The sequence below is a fragment of the Aegilops tauschii genome, chromosome 3, assembly GCF_002575655.3.
Source record: "Aegilops tauschii subsp. strangulata cultivar AL8/78 chromosome 3, Aet v6.0, whole genome shotgun sequence".
NCBI lineage: Eukaryota > Viridiplantae > Streptophyta > Magnoliopsida > Poales > Poaceae > Aegilops > Aegilops tauschii.
The window spans coordinates 463,285,149-463,302,807 of record NC_053037.3 but is presented as its reverse complement, the minus strand read 5'-3'; the positions used below and the strand labels follow the sequence as shown (position 1 = coordinate 463,302,807).

Sequence of the window (17,659 nt, the reverse complement as noted above, 5' to 3'; positions counted from 1 at the left end):
CGCATAGGCGTCCAAGTGCAACGGCCCCCCTGTCCAGCCTCTCAAACTCCAATCATTCTCCCTCGCCTGCCCCGTGCACTCACGCACGGAATTACCATGCTACACCCCCCACCAGCTGCTGCATCTACCGTAGTCATGCCCACCACGCCAGGGTATAAGAGTAATTTCCTTCTCATTAGATATACCTACATAGTCTTCTGCCAGTTTGAGTACTCACGACGAACGCCGTCCACACGCCCCAGAGCACTTCGAACACGAGGCTGCCGGCGAGCATGGGCAAGGGAGCAGGCGCCGCCGGCGTGGACGAGCCGCTGCTCCCGGAGTTCTCGGGCGGGCACGGCGGCGGGGCGTCGGTCTCCGGCGCGGTGTTCAACCTGTCCACTAGCATCATCGGCGCCGGCATCATGTCGATCCCGGCGGCAATGCGCGTCCTCGGGGTCGTCCCGGCGCTCGTCCTCATCGCGGCCGTCGCCCTCCTCTCCGACGTCTCCGTGGAGTTCATGCTGCGGTACACGGCCTGGGCCAGCGGCCCGCCCTCGTACGCGGGGATCATGGGCGACGCGTTCGGCCGCCGCGCCGGCGCCGCCGCGCTGAACGTCTTCATCGCCTTCACCACCGCCGGCACCCTCGTCGTCTACCTCATCATCATAGGTACGAGCTAGTCTGAGCTGCTCCGATTGGCATTCCCGAGCGTGAACCGTGGCGCGCGCCTAATCTCGTCGGAGGTCGCAGGGGATGTGCTGTCCGGGAGCGTGGATGGGGGAGGCGAGCACGCCGGGGTGCTGCAGGAGCTGTTCGGCCCGCAGTGGTGGACCAGCAGGGAGTTTGTGATACTGGCCACGGCCGTCGCCGTTCTGCTGCCGCTGGTGCTCCTCCGCCGCGTCGGTGAGTTCACGTTCAAGTCAATTGCCAGTTCGATTGCGTTTCATTTTTGGCAATACTACTACTAGCTAGGTATCTTCGTGGAGGCCATGTGACAGCCAGATCGTAGCTTTCTTAGAAAAAACTGTTAGCCAGATTAGTGAGTTGGCTATCAGTTCTGATTGTGACATGATTTTCCCATACATGCATGTGGGGTGGGGCAGTCAGACTGGGATCTGATCGAATTATCTGGGACTAGCTCCTTCCTAAATACTCCCTCCGTAAACTAATACTATAAAAGCGTTAGTAATCTAAATACTCCCTCAGAAGGAGTAGTTTACAGAGGGAGTATCAAAAGAGATTTCACTACAGACTAAATAAGGAGCAAAATGAATGAACCTAGATTCTAAAATATATTTATATGCATCCGTATATAGTCCATATTAGAATCTTTAAAAGGTCTTATGTTTAGAACGGAGTTAGTGATTAGTTGTGACTTGTGAGTTTGACTTGAGTGGTTCAGCATAGTTCTTGGACAAAAAAATGAGTAATGCTTAAGCTCAAATGTATCTTGTGCTTGTTTTCGGGGATAGGCATATATAAAACTGCGAATAAAAACCCAATTTGAGGAAACGGCAAAGCGAACTTGCATAGAATGAAACAGGTTTATTCAAAAGTAATTTTCATTGGGTTTTGTAGGGAAGCAAATCATCGTTCACAACGCATAATTACATTAGGCGAAAAGGGGGGCATATTTGTGCCTCGCTCTTTTTATTTCGAAAAGAGCACTGCTACACAGATAACACTTAACATCCGAAATTTGCACGATATGACATATTGCATCATTTATGGGCAAGTCTAAACAGCAACAATCGGTTGGATTAGCCATCGTGCCAGTGTTGTGCAGCAAAAATGTCGTGTGTGAAGTAATTCTGTTCTGAAAAATAGGATAATTCTCAATCTCTACATTGATTGGTACAAACGAATATGCATTATTTTTTATGAAAACGATGACAACCAGTGTCAGGCATTGATGTCGAACAAATCAGGTTTACAAAATCCAAAGCCATCCATATAAGGCCTACCTCGCGGCATATTCTTTACAATCCTATCCTTACCGTATAACAATTGACTATATTCGCCACTAAAGCAATTTGCAACCTAACAACAGGTGTAAGACCCTGAGACAACATCTTCAAGAAGGAACTGTCATTGGCATGCCGATGACTGATCCAGCTACAAGTAGAACCTGGGGTCATCGCCCTCAAGGCATAACTTGGAGTCAACACCTTCAAATATGAAAAAACGCCAACCCAAAAGGATAAATCATGGGTTTTCACACCGAGAGAATAAAATATCTCATGTCAATTGCCAGTGTCGTCGTCCACCTCTATTCTAGCCTGCTCACACAAGCTAGCCGAAGGAGAATTCAACGAAACAGGAGACACCATCACATTACTTCCCGTTGATGTCGCACCATCTCGTCCATGGTTGTCGTGCCCGGCACAACAATGCCTTGTGACCTCTGCCTAGATAACATAGTCGCGGCTCCACACCGGCCGGCGCATAGCATCCCTCGTGTCACCGCTGCCACACCTACATATATGCATGGCTTAGGCCGACGCTGGCTAGATTCCATGAGATCCCCATGCACGCCGCCCAAGCCAGCCATCTATGGTCAGATGCAACCCACCGCCCCTCACAACACGGTAAACCACCACCCCCTCCAAAGTGATGCTTCGGCTGCCTCTGCAACGAGGTCTGCCGCCCCCTTCACCAGCAGCCGCCTCAGAAGGAGGTGAGGAGAGGGATGAGAGGAGTAGGGCGGTCGTGGAAACACTAGGGTTTTGTCCCCCCTGCCCAAAAAAATCGTATCAAGAAAAATTAACGTATCATGATCTGAACCTCCTTCCGTGGAAGTAAAAAAATCGTATCACGATTAGAGCCAAAAAATCTTATAAAAAAACCGTATCATGATCTGCACGTCACTAAATCACTTCCACTCCAATAGTTTAGTGATGCTAAATGGTCTGTAGATCACTTTGCGCGACAGAAAAAAAATATACTGCACGCGAAACACATTCCAGCAGGGGCAGCTAGAAAATGGTTTTGAACGGGAGAGCAGGCCACGTCTGGTTGTCTGTAGCGCTACTCGGCTGGAGCTCGTGGGAAGCACGAACGTACGGTCGCCATCTGGCTCCTGTACCAGACAGGTCCACCACCACCGCAGCGGCAGTAATCAAGCCGTGGAGCTCCACTCGATCGACCATGTCGATGTGACTCAGCTCTTATCCCTCGGCATGCACAGTCACCCCGTCCCTTTCTCACCACTCCTTCATTCACGCTCTCGAGCCGCCGATTACAAATTCGCACCCACTCCGCCGCGGTGCTCTCTCCCTCTCCCTCTTGCTTGTCAAGTCAACCATGGTGTCCAAGAGCTCGCGCGGCCCCGGCATGACCGCCGGCGGCAGCGAAGCGGAGGAAGCGCTCCTGCTGCCTGAGCACGAAGTCGGGGACCCGGCGGGAGCGGCTCCGGGCAACGCGTCCGTCCTCGGCGCGGTGTTCAACGTGTCGACGAGCGTGGTGGGCGCCGGGATCATGTCGATCCCGGCGGCCATGCGGGTGCTCGGCGTGGCCCCGGCCCTGGCGCTCATCGTCGGCGTCGCGCTCCTCGCCAACGTCGCCGTGGACTTCATGCTCCGGTACACCCGGGGCACGCCGTCGTACGCGGCGCTGATGGGCGGCTCCTTCGGCCGCGCCGGCGCCAAGCTGCTCAACGTCTTCATCGCCTTCAACTGCGTCGGGACCCTCACCGTCTACCTCATAATCATCGGTAATCAATCCCGCGATGCGTGCCGAGCGTGGCGCGCGCATGCTTGCGTCTGGCGTGGTGAGAGATCCTGAGTGTTGGGAGAGTTTTGGTGCAGGGGACGTGATGTCCGGCCCCGTGGGCAGCGGGGAGGCGCACGCCGGGGTGCTGCCGGAGTGGTTCGGCCCGCACTGGTGGACCGGCCGGGATGCGGTGCTGGTGGCGGCCGCGGTGATTCTCCTGCCTCTTGTGCTCCAGAAGCATGTAGGTACGTACCCCGCTGCTCGAATCGAGCACAGCTGTCTGGTGCGCGACCGAATCGGACACTCAAAGACGTAGCAAATTCTTTTGTCTAAAAAGCCAAGCTAATAACACGGGTAGATCGTGAGGCCAGCCATGTCGAGGATGAGCACGTGGCGCCGTGGCCCGGCGATTGCTCAGTGCACTGTCACTGTGCACCCTCGTGCTGCATCTTTGATTGTTTACACCAATGATTGCTTTCCATTCAAGTGCCGACAGTGGGGAATGTACCACTACCACCAATAGAGTTGCAATGACAAAACAAGATTAAATGGTTACTGTAAATTTTGCAGATTCGTTGAGGTACACATCGGCCCTGTCCATCCTTCTGGCGGCGGTGTTCATGCTCATCACGATGGGGATCGCGGTGTACACTGTCTTCACCGGCACCGCCAAGATGCCGCGGATGCTGCCGGACTTCTCCACGCTCGCATCCCCGTTCGAGCTCTTCACCGCCGTCCCGGTCATCGTCGTCGCCTTCACCTTCCACTTCAACGGTACTCCACATCGACCGCGCCATATGCTTCACAGTAGCTTTCAAATATTCGAGGCTGTACTGTACAGCTCACCGGTCCTGCCTTGGCAGTGCACCCCATCCGCGCGGAGCTGAGCAAGACGTCGGACATGAAGTCGGCGGTGCGCATCTCGCTCGTGCTCTGCGCCGCCATCTACGCCGCGGTGGGCTTCTTCGGCTTCCTCCTCTTCGGGGACGCCACCATGCCCGACGTGCTCGCCAACTTCGACCGCAGCTCCGGCTCCGGCGTCCCGCAGGCGCTCAACGACGCCGCGCGCCTCAGCTACGCGCTGCACCTCGTGCTCGTCTTCCCGCTCCTCCACTACTCGCTCCGCGTCAACGTCGACGAGCTGCTCTTCCCGGGCCGCCGCCCGCTGGCCGCCGACACGCGCCGCTTCGTGGCGCTCACGGCCGTGCTCATGGGGTTGCTCTACGCGCTCGCCATCGCCATCCCCAGCATCTGGACGCTCTTCCAGTACTCGGGCTCCACGTTCGCCGTCTGCATATCGCTCATCTTCCCTGGCGCAATCGTTCTCAGGTGCGCCATTGATCACTTGCTTGTACAACAAGCACATAAAACTTTCAGAAAATAACTTTCCCTGGCCTAATCCGACACCTCGAAACTTTTGCAGGGATGTTCATGGGATAGCGAAGAGGAAAGACAAGGCAATGGCAGCGATGATGATCACTCTGGCAGTGATCACGAGCAGCATCGCCATCGCTTCCAACGTCATGAGCTCCATCAAGGGCGAAGTGAAAGGTGTTAGTGCCGGAGCTAGTTAGCATGTACAGTTTCATTATATAGCTAAATCAAAATTCTTTCACCTGCAAAGATTGTAGCGTTCCTCCGCTTTAGGTTTTGATCGTGGCAAATTTGATACGAGGCATTGTGTATGTTGTGTGTAAGCAAATGGCAGTCGGCCGTTGTTGTATAAAACAGTTGGGAAGGCATACATTTACCTTTGTATAAAAAATATCAGGCGAAGAAAAAGAGCGCCTTTGGTCAGACGAATTTGCTGTGTATACGATGTTAATGTCTGACACCCAAATCGAACGGGGGATTAGTGCCGTCCAACTGCAGCTGATGATGGCCACCGTTTCGTTAGTGTACATACAGCTTCTAATTAATCCCACTCTCGTTTTGTGAAAAAATATAAAATCACTTCTACTTCGGTACAATCTTCTAAACACATCAATAATCACCCGCGCTCTAAAATTAGAGAGCCGTGGCATCAAACTCGAGACCTACCACGGTTGTGAGCGCATTGATAACCATTAGAACCAACCAGCTCTGGTGATGTACATACGCAGCACGGTTTCTTATCAACTAGACTGGACGTACTCTAACAGATCAAACCAGCACTGTACAACCGGGCCGGACACTGTAGCGAACCGATCGAGGGGCAATTGTAGCTAATGCGTTTTTCAGTTTTCGAAAGCACGAATGTTTTTCAAAAATACAAAATGTTTTTCAAAATATGAACTTCTTTTGGGAACACATTTTTTTTTCAAATATGCAAACCTTTTTTAGGAAAATACAAATATTTTTTTTGAACATTTTTTCAAAATTTTGCACACTTTTTTCAGAATTCTGAACATTTTTCCGAAAGTGTGAACATTTTTTCAAAAAGGCAATTTTTTTTCAAATTTGCAAACATTTTCTGGAAAACATGAACAATTCATAAAATTTACAAACATTTTTTGAAAATACGAACACTTTTTCAAATTTGCGAGCATTATTTGAAAACAAAACATTTTTGTCAAATTTACAAACATTATTATTTATTAGGGCTTTAGTATTTTTCCTTTTCTATTTTTTGTTTTTCTTCTTTTTCAGTAAAATGCATCATAAGTCCTAAAACTATCGGAGGTGTGTCAGTTTAGTCCTATAACTTCCAAACTGTAGTTTTTGGTCCTAAAACTATTGAAGGTGTGTCAGTTTAGTCCTATAACTTCGAAACTACAATTTTGGGTCCAAAAACAATGTAAGTTTGTTCATCTCGGGTCCTAAGCTTGCATGGCCAACATCTATTATGGTGCATTTTTTTAAATGAGCCAATTTTTTAAGGTCCTAAGCTTGCATGGCCCTCCATATGCTTCCACATCGCAGTGTGTGTTGCAACATGCACGTCCACCACCTGTGTGGCCATGACGTGTAGGATAGCCTCGCTAAGAGGTTTGGCACGGCTGCCAGGGAGATCCCGAGCCAGCCAGCATGGAGGACGACATCCTTCTCTCTCAGCGCGTTCGCCGGGGAGACCCCGAGCTAATCGGGACGGACGACGGCTGTTAGGGAACGTAGTAATTTCAAAAATTTCCTACGCACACGCAAGATCACGGTGATGCATAGCAACGAGAGGGGAGAGTGTTGTCCACGTACCCTCGTAGACCGAAAGCGGAAGTGTTATGACAACACGGTTGATGTAGTCGTACGTCTTCACGATGGACCGATCCTAGTACCGAACGTACGGCACCTCCGCGATCTGCACACGTTCAGCTCAGTGACGTCCCACGAACTCTAGATCCAGTAGAGCTTCGAGGGAGAGTTCCGTCAGCACGACGGTGTGATGACGATGATGATGAAGCTATAAGCGCAGGGCTTCGCCTAAGCACTACGACGATATGACCGAGGTGAATTATGGTGGGGGGGGCACCGCACACGGCTAAAAGATCATTGATCAACTTGTGTGTCTATCAGGCGCCCCCTTCCCCCGTATATAAAGGAGTGGAGGAGGGGGAGGGCCGGCCCTCTACTATGGCGCGCCCTGGGGAGTCCTACTCCCACCGGGAGTAGGATTCCCCCCTTCCAAGTAGTAGGAGTAGGAGAGAAGGAAGGGGAAGAGAGAAGAGAAGGAAGGAGGGGGCGCCTCCCCTCCCCCTAGTCCAATTCGGACTAGGCCTTGAGGGGCGCGCGGCCTTCCCTAGGCAGCCCCTCTCTCTGCCCTAAAGCCCAATAAGGCTCATATACTCCCCGGCGAATTCCCGTAACTCTCCGGTACTCCGATAAATACACGAACCACTCAGAACCTTTCCGACATCCGAATATAGCCTTCCAATATATCGATCTTTACGTCTCGAACATTTCGAGACTCCTCGTCATGTCCCTGATCTCATCCGGGACCCCGAACAACCTTCGGTACATCAAAACACATAAACTCATAATAGCAATCGTCACCGAACGTTAAGTGTGCGGACCCTACGGGTTCGAGAACTACATGACCGAGACACGTCTCCGGTCAATAACCAATAGCAGAATCTGGATGCTCATATTGGTTCCTACATATTCTACGAAGATCTTTATCGGTCAAACCGCATAACAACATACGTTGTTCCCTTTGTCATTGGTATGTTACTTGCCCGAGATTCGATCGTCAGTATCTCAATACCTAGTTCAATCTCGTTACCGGTAAGTCTCTTTTACTCATTCCATAATGCATCATCCGGCAACTAACTCATTAGTTACATTGCTTGCAAGGCTTATAGTGATGTGCATTACCGAGAGGGCCCAAAGATACCTCTCCGATACTCGGAGTGACAAATCCTAATCTCGATCTATGCCAACCCAACAAACACCTTCGGAGACACCTGTAGAGCATCTTTATAACCACCCAGTTACGTTGTGACGTTTGATAGCACACAAGGTGTTCCTCCGGTATTCGGGAGTTGCATAATCTCATAGTCATAGGAACATGTATAAGTCATGAAGAAAGCAATAGCAATGAAACTGTAACGATCATAATGCTAAGCTAACGAATGGGTCTTGTCCATCACATCATTCTCCTAATGATGTGATCCCGTTCATCAAATGACAACACATGTCTATGGTTAGGAAACATAACCATCTTTGATAAACGAACTAGTCAAGTAGAGGCATACTAGGGAAACTTTGTTTTGTCTATTTATTCACACATGTACTAAGTTTCCGGTTAATACAATTCTTGCATGAATAATAAACATTTATCATGAAATAAGGAAATAAATAATAACTTTATTATTGCCTCTAGGGCATATTTACTTCAGTCTCCCACCTGCACTAGAGTCAATAATCTAGTTCACATCGCCATGTGATTTAACACCATTAGTTCACATCTTTATGTGATTAACACCCATAGTTCGCATCGCCATGTGACCAACACCCAAAGGGTTTACTAGAGTCAATAATCTAATTCACATTGCTATGTCATTAACACCCAAAGAGTACTAAGGTGTGATCATGTTTTGCTTGTGAGAGAAGTTTAGTCAACGGGTCTGCCATATTCAGATCCGTATGTATTTTGCAAATTTCTATGTAAACAATGCTCTGCACGGAGGTACTCTAGCTAATTGCTCCCACTTTCAATATTTATCCATACTGGGACTTAGAGTCATCTGGATCAGTGTCAAAACTTGCATCGACGTAACCCTTTACGACGAACCTTCTGTCACCTCCATAACCGAGAAACATGTCCTTATTCCACTAAGGATAATTTTGACTGTTGTCCAGTGATCCACTCCTGGATCACTATTGTACCCTCTTGCCAAACTCATGGTGAGGTACACAATAGGTCTGGTATAGAATATAGCATACTTTATAGAACCTATGACTGAGGCATAGGGAATGACTTTTTATTCTCTTTCTATTTTCTGTCGTGGTCGGGCTTTGAGTCTTCACACCTTGCAACACATGCAAGAACTCTTTCTTTGACTGTTTCATTTTGAACTACTTCAAAAACTTGTCAAGGTATGTACTCATTGAAAAACCTTATCAAGCGTCTTGATCTATCTCTATAGATCTTGATGCTCAATATGTAAGCAGCTTCACCGAGGTATTTCTTTGAAAAACTCCTTTCAAACACTCCTTTATGCTTTCACGAAAATTCTGCATCATTTTCGATCGACAATATGTCATTCACATATACTTATCAGAAAGGCTGTAGTGCTCCCACTCACTTTCTTGTAAATACAGGCTTCACCGCAAGTCTGTATAAAACTATATGCTTTGATCAACTTATCAAAGCGTATATTCCAACTCCGAGATGCTTGCACCAGTCCATAGATGGATCGCTGGAGCTTGCATATTTTGTTAGCACCTTTAGGATTGACAAAACCTTCTGGTTGCATCATATACAACTCTTCTTTAATAAATCCATTAAGGAATGCAATTTTGTTTATCCATTTGCCAGATTTTATAAAATGCGGCAATTGCTAACATGATTCGAACAAACTTAAGCATCGCTACGAGTGAGAAAATCTCATCGTAGTTAACTCCTTGAACATGTCGAAAAACTTTTCGCAACAAGTCGAGCTTTGTAGACAGTCGTCAGTCTTCTTCTTGAAGATCCATTTATTCTCGATGGCTTGCCGATCATCGGGCAAGTCAACCAAAGTCCACACTTTGTTCTCATACATGGATCCCATCTCAGATTTCATGGCCTCAAGCCATTTTGTGGAATCTGGGCTCATCATCGCTTCCTCATAGTTTGTACGTTCGTCATGGTCAAGTATCATGACCTCCAGAACAGGATTACCGTACCACTCTGGTGCGGATATTACTCTGGTTAACCTACGAGGTTCGGTAGTAACTTGATCTGAAGTTACATGATCATCATCATTAGCTTCCTTACTAATTGGTGTAGGAGTCACATGAACAGATTTCTGTGATGAACTACTTTCCAATAAGGGAGCAGGTACAGTTACCTCATCAAGTTCTACTTTCCTCCCACTCACTTCTTTCGAGAGAAACTCCTTCTCTAGAAAGGATCCATTCTTAGCAACGAATGTCTTGCCTTCGGATCTGTGATAGAAGGTGTACCCAACTGTCTCCTTTGGGTATCCTATGAAGACACATTTCTCCGATTTGGGTTTGAGCTTATCAGGATGAAACTTTTTCACATAAGCATCGCAACCCCAAACTTTAAGAAACGACAACTTTGGTGTCTTGCCAAACCACAGTTCATATGGTGTCGTCTCAACGGATTTAGATGGTGCCCTATTTAATGTGAATGCAGCTGTCTCTAATGCATAACCCCAAAATGATAGTGGTTAATCGGTAAGAGACATCATAGATTGCACCATATCTAATAAAGTACGGTTACGATGTTCGGACACACCATTACGCTGTGGTGTTCCAGGTGGTGTGAGTTGCGAAACTATTCCGCATTGTTTCAAATGAAGATCAAAGTCGTAACTCAAATATTCTCCTCCATGATCAGATCGTAGAAACTTTATTTTCTTGTTACGATGATTTTCCACTTCACTCTGAAATTATTTGAACTTTTCAAATGTTTCAGATTTATGTTTCATTAAGTAGATATACCCATATCTACTCAAATCATCTGTGAAGGTCAGAAAATAGCGATACCTCCCGTGAGCCTCAACACTCATCGGACTGCATACATCAGTATGTATTATTTCCAACAAGTCTGTTGCTCGCTCCATTGTTCCGGAGAACGGAGTCTTAGTCATCTTGCCCATGAGGCATGGTTCGCAAGCATCAACTGATTCATAATCAAGTGATTCCAAAAAGCCCATCAGCATGGATTTTCTTCATGCGCTTTACACCAATATGACCTAAACGGCAGTGCCACAAATAAGTTGCACTATCATTATTAACTTGGCATCTTTTGGCTTCAATATTATGAATATGTGTATCACTACACTCGAGATTCAATAAACCATTCACCTTGGGTGTATGACCATTGAAGGTTTTATTCATGTAAACAGAACAACAATTATTCTTTGACTTTAAATGAATAACTGTATTGCAATAAACATGATCAAATCATATCCATGCTAAATGAAAACACCAAATAACATTTATTTAGGTTCAACACTAATCCCGAAAGTATAGGGAGTGTGCGACGATGATCATATCAATCATGGAACCACTTCCAACACACATCGTCACTTTCACCCTTAACTAGTCTCTGTTCATTCTGCAACTCTCGTTTCGAGTTACTAATCTTAGCAACTGAACTAGTATCAAATACTGAGGAGTTGCTATAAACACTAGTAAAGTACACATCAATAACATGTATATCAAATATACCTTTGTTCACTTTGCCATCCTTCTTATCCGCCAAATACTTGGGGCAGTTCTGCTTCCAGTGACCAGTCCCTTTGTAGTAGAAGCACTTAGTCTCAGGCTCAGGTCCAGACTTCGGCTTCTTCACTTGAGCAGCAACTTGCTTGCTATTCTTCTTAAAGTTCCCCTTCTTCCCCCTGCCCTTTTCTTGAAACTAGTGGTCTTGTCAACCATCAACACTTGATGCTTTTCTTGATTTCTACCTTCGTCGATTTCAGCATCACGAAGAGCTTGGGAATCGTTTCCGTTTATCCCTTGCATATTATAGTTCATCACGAAGTTCTAGTAACTTGGTGATAGTGACTAGAGAACTCTGTTAATCCTTATCTTATCTGGAAGATTAACTCCCACTTGATTCAAATGATTGTAGTACTCAGACATTCTGAGCACATGCTCACTAGTTGAGCTATTCTCCTCCATCTTGTAGGCAAAATACTGTCAGAGGTCTCATACCTCTCGACACGGGCATGAGTATGAAATACTAATTTCAACTCTTGGAACATCTCATATGCACCGTGGCATTCAAAACGTCTTTGAAGCCCCGATTCTAAGCCGTAAAGCATGGTGCACTAAACTATCAAGTAGTCATCATATCGAGCTTGCCAAACGTTCATAATGTCTGCATCTGCTCCTGCAATCGGTCTGTCACCTAGCGGTGCATCAAGGACATAATTCTTCTGTGCAGCAATGAGGATAATCCTCAGATCACGGATCCAATCCGCATCATTGCGACTAACATATTTCAACTTAGTTTTCTCTAGGAACATATCAAAAATAAAACAGGGGAGCTAAACGCGAGCTATTGATCTACAACATAGATATGATAATACTACCAGGACTAAGTTCATGATAAATTTAAAGTTCAACTAATCATATTACTTAAGAACTCCCACTTAGATAGACATCCCTCTAATCATCTAAGTGATCACGTGATCCATATCAACTAAACCATGTCCGATCATCACGTGAGATGGAGTAGTTTTCAATGGTGAACATCACTATGTTGATCATATCTACTATATGATTCACGCTCGACCTTTCGGTATCCAGTGTTCCGAGGTCATATCTGCATATGCTAGGCTCGTCAAGTTTCCGAGTATTCTGCGTGTGCAAAACTGGCTTGCACCCGTTGTATGTGAACGTAGAGCTTATCACACCCGATCATCACGTGGTGTCTCAGCACAAAGAACTGTAGCAACGATGCATACTCAGGAAGAACACTTATACCTTGAAATTTAGTGAGAGATCATCTTATAATGCTACCGTCGAACTAAGCAAAATAAGATGCATATAGGATAAACATCACATGCAATCAATATAAGTGATATGATATGGCCATCATCATCTTGTGCCTTTGATCTTCATCTCCAAAGCACCGTCATGATCACCATCGTCACCGGCGCGACACCTTGATCTCCATCGTAGCACCGTTGTCGTCTTGCCAACTATTGCTTCTACGACTATCGCTACCGTTTAGTGATAAAATAAAGCAATTACATGGCGATTGCATTTCATACAATGAAGTGACAACCATATGGCTCCTGCGAGTTGCCGATAACTCCGTTACAAAACATGATCATCTCATACAATAAAATTTAGCATCATGTCTTGACCATATCACATCACAACATGCCCTGCAAAAACAAGTTAGACGTCCTCTACTTTGTTGTCGCAAGTTTTACGTGGCTGCTACGGGCTGAGCAAGAACCGTTCTTACCTACGCATCAAAACCACAACGATATTTCGTCAAGTATGTGCTGTTTTAACCTTCAACAAGGACCGGACGTAGCCACACTCGATTCAACTAAAGTTGGAGAAACCGACACCCACCAGCCACCTGTGTGCGAAGCACGTCGGTAGAACCAGTCTCGCGTAAGCGTATGCGTAATGTCGGTCCGGGCCGCTTCATCCAACAATACCGCCGAATCAAAGTATGACATGCTGGTAAGCAGTATGACTTGTATCGCCCACAACTCACTTGTGTTCTAGTCGTGCATATAACATCTACGCATAAACCTGGCTCGGATGCCACTGTTAGGGGACGTAGTAATTTCAAAAATTTCCTACGCACACGCAAGATCATGGTGATGCATAGCAACGAGAGGGGAGAGTGTTGTCCACGTACCCTCATAGACCGAAAGCGGAAGCGTTATGACAATGCGGTTGATGTAGTCGTACGTCTTCACGATCGACCGATCCTAGTACCGAACGTACGGCACCTCCGCGATCTGCACACGTTCAGCTCGGTGACGTCCCACGAACTCACGATCCAGTAGAGCTTCGAGGGAGAGTTTCGTCCCCACGACGGCGTGATGACGGTGATGATGAAGCTACCGGCGCAGGGCTTCACCTAAGCACTACGACGATATGACCGAGGTGGATTATGGTGGAGGGGGGCACCACACACGGCTAAAAGATCAATGATCAACTTGTGTGTCTATGGGGTGCCCCCTTCCCCCGTATATAAAGGAGTGGAGGAGGAGAGGACCGGCCCTCTACTATGGCGCGCCCTGGGGAGTCCTACTCCCATCGGGAGTAGGATTCCCCCCTTCCAAGTAGTAGGAGTAGGAGAGAAGGAAGGGGAAGAGAGAAGAGAATGAAGGAGGGGGCGCCACCCCTCCCCCTAGTCCAATTCGGACTAGGCCTAGGGGGCGCGCAGCCTGCCCTAGGCAACCCCTCTCTCTCTCTCTTCCCTAAAGCCCAATAAGGCCCATATACTCTCCGGCGAATTCCCGTAACTCTCCGGTACTCCGATAAATACCCGAACCACTCAGAACCTTTCCGATGTCCGAATATAGCCTTACAATATATCGATCTTTATGTCTCGAACATTTCGAGACTCTTCGTCATGTCCCTGATCTCATCCGGGACTCCGAACAACCATCGGTACATAAAAACACATAAACTCATAATACCGATCGTCACCGAACGTTAAGCATGCGGACCCTACGGGTTCGAGAACTATGTAGACATGATCAAGACACGTCTCCGGTCAATAACCAATAGCGGAACCTGGATGCTCATATTGGTTCCTACATATTCTACGAAGATCTTTATCGGTCAAACCGCATAACAACATACGTTGTTCCCTTTGTCATCGGTATGTTACTTGCCCGAGATTCGATCGTCGGTATCTCAATACCTAGTTCAATTTCGTTACCGGCAACTCTCTTTTACTCGTTCCGTAATACATCATCCCGCAACTAACTCATTAGTTACATTGCTTGCAAGGCTTATAGTGATGTGCATTACCGAGAGGGCCCAAAGATACCTCTCCGATACTCGGAGTGACAAATCCTAATCTCGATCTATGCCAACCCAACAAACACCTTCGGAGACACCTGTAGAGCATCTTTATAATCACCCAGTTACGTTGTGACGGTTGATAGCACACAAGGTGTTCCTCCGGTATTCAGGAGTTGCATAATCTCATAGTCATAGGGACATGTATAAGTCATGAAGAAAGCAATAGCAATGAAACTGTAACGATCATAATGCTAAGCTAATGAATGGGTCTTGTCCATCACATCATTCTCCTAATGATGTGATCCCGTTCATCAAATGACAACACATGTCTATGGTTAGGAAACATAACCATCTTTGATAAATGAACTAGTCAAGTAGAGGCATACTAGGGACACTTTGTTTTGTCTAGTTATTCACACATGTACTAAATTTCTGGTTAATACAATTCTAGCATGAATAATAAACATTTATCATGAAATAAGGAAATAAATAATAACTTTATTATTGCATCTAGGGCATATTTCCTTCAACGCCATCCCTCTCTCTCGGCGCGTCCACCTGGGATACCCCGAGCTAATCGGGATGGAGGACGCCATCCCTCCTCTCTCTCTCTCATGACATCTTCGTTGCCCCAACACCCTTGTCATAGAACTTGTCGTGTAGGTTGTTGTTTAGGCACGAGTATGGCCACGAGTGGGGAATTGTCGCTGCTATCAGACGATGCAGAGGAGTGCGCGGAATTTGCGAAGCTAGCGCAAAGTTCGGCGAGAGTGACATAGCCCCAGCAACAGGCACAGGTGGGTAGCAATTGGACATTGTGTGACGTGTCATTCTGCCAATGTGGGGTGAGGCTGAGATGATCGGTCTACTCTCCTCGTTGAGCTCAAGCCATTGTGGCTCTAATGGCCCGCAGTTTCGAAGTTATAGGACTAAACTGACACACTTCCAATAGGTTTAGAACCTAAAACTGCAGTTTCGAAGTTATAGGACTAAAATGACACATCTCCAATAGTTTTAGGACCTAAAACTGCGATTTCGAAGTTGTAGGACTAAACTGACACACCTCCAATAGTTTTAGGACTTATAATGCATTTTATTCAATTCAGTTTCTAGTTTTTAAACTTTATTATTCTTTTTGAAACCCGTTCAAAAATTTGAGAAAATGTTTGGAGTACTAGAAAATGTTCTTATTTTCAAATATTGTTTACAATTTCAAAAAAAAGTTGTGGAATTTCAAAATATGTTCCCATTTTTTATTTTTCTGTGCACAAATTTAAGATATGTCTGTGTTTCAAAAAAGGTTGATAAATTTTAAAAGGTATGTGGTTTGCAAATATTTTCCAATATTTTCATCAATTGTTGGGAATTTGTTAACTGTTTTGGAAAAAGTGTTCAAGTTTGTACAATTTCCATACAAAATTTGAAATTCCAAAATTGTTGAAAAATTAATGATTAGGACATAAGAAATTGTTCATATTGATATATAATGATGGAAATTGCAAATAATAGAAGCATTCAAATTAGGAAAAACTCTATGCTCGGAGATGCACCTGTCTAGCATAGTCTGGCACACTCCTCTTAACTGGTGTTTTTTTTAACTGTGAATAAATGACCCAAACTTCTATAATGGTCTGGCATGGACATACGAGGCATCCATGTGAAATTTGAATGACTTCGGACATTGTTTACATGTTGCGACACATCTGTCCATTTATTTATAATTTATCATCGAGAAAACTCCAGAAAATGCAAAACTTGTAAAAAATCTAAACTACTTGGCATGATGCCTTGGGGCCATTTGACGGTTGTCGGAAAACAATGAGCTTTCAAAGAAACCCTTTTAGCCTAACCGAACACCCTTCGTTGACCATTGTCTATATTTTGACATCCTTAAAATGAGCTCAACTTTGCAAGATGGTAGGCAATGCCCATGGTAGGCATCCATGACTGGTTTGGACGACTTTCGACCCTGTATGCAAGTTGTGACATGTTCGATCATTTATCAACCTTTTTAAATGGAGAAAACTCCAGAAAAATCAAAACTTATCAAAAATCCAAACAACTTAGCATGGTGTCTTGAATTGTTATACAAGGCCATGAAAAAAAATTGGGGCCATTTAAGGGGTGTTGAGAAACAAGGTGCTCCCAAGCGGACCCTTATAGCCTACCCGAACACTCTCCGTCGAATATGGTATTTCTTTGGAAATCTTAAGATCGGCCGCAAATTTTGCAAGCAGGTGGGCATGCCCATGTTAGGCATACATGCTTGGTTTGAATTACTTTCGACATATGCACGTTGCGACATGTCTAGCCATTAGTCGACCTTTTTCATCGAGAAATTCCAGGAAATGCTAAACTTGTTGAAAACATAAACAACTTGCCAGGGCACCTTGAATTGGCATACAAAGCCATGGAATACAATTGAGGTGATTTCAAGGATGTTGAGAAACAACGTGCTCTAAGACGGAGCCTTCTGGCCTACCCGAACACCCTCCGTTCAATATGGTCTATTTTTATACATCCTTGGAACGACCCCAACTTTTTTCCACTAGGTGGGCATGAAGGAAATATGCCCTAGAGGCAATAATAAAGTTGTTATTTTATATTTCCTTATATCATGATAAATGTTTATTAATCATAATAGAATTGTATTAACCAGAAACTTGATACATGTGTGGATACATAGACAAAACACCATGTCCCTAGTAAGCCTCTACTAGACTAGCTCGGTAATCAAAGATTATTAAGTTTCCTAACCATAGACATGTGTTCTCATTTGATGAACGGGATCACATCATTAGGAGAATGATGTGATGGACAAGACCCATCCGTTAGCTTAGCATATTGATCGTTCAGTTTTATTGCT

At 45.7% G+C, this 17,659-nt stretch overlaps 1 protein-coding gene across 3 annotated transcripts; it reads left to right on the top strand.

Moving 5' to 3' along the window:
• The first annotated feature begins 212 nt into the window (after positions 1–212).
• Positions 213–5,490, top strand: LOC109743904 (amino acid transporter AVT6C). Of its 3 annotated transcripts, none has more exons than XM_073510849.1 (5): positions 213–651; positions 733–885; positions 4,264–4,467; positions 4,557–5,022; positions 5,117–5,490. In XM_073510849.1, exons 1-5 carry the CDS (start codon positions 273–275, stop codon positions 5,265–5,267), a joined length of 1,353 nt encoding a protein of 450 aa, XP_073366950.1. In that variant the 5' UTR covers positions 213–272; the 3' UTR covers positions 5,268–5,490. The 3 variants fall into 3 exon arrangements, with proteins under 3 accessions (XP_073366950.1, XP_020158578.1, XP_040260318.1); XM_020302989.4 differs by lacking the exons at positions 213–651; positions 733–885 and adding exons at positions 2,644–3,694; positions 3,789–3,938; XM_040404384.3 differs by lacking the exons at positions 213–651; positions 733–885 and adding an exon at positions 3,123–3,694.
• Positions 5,491–17,659: the final 12,169 nt, after the last annotated feature.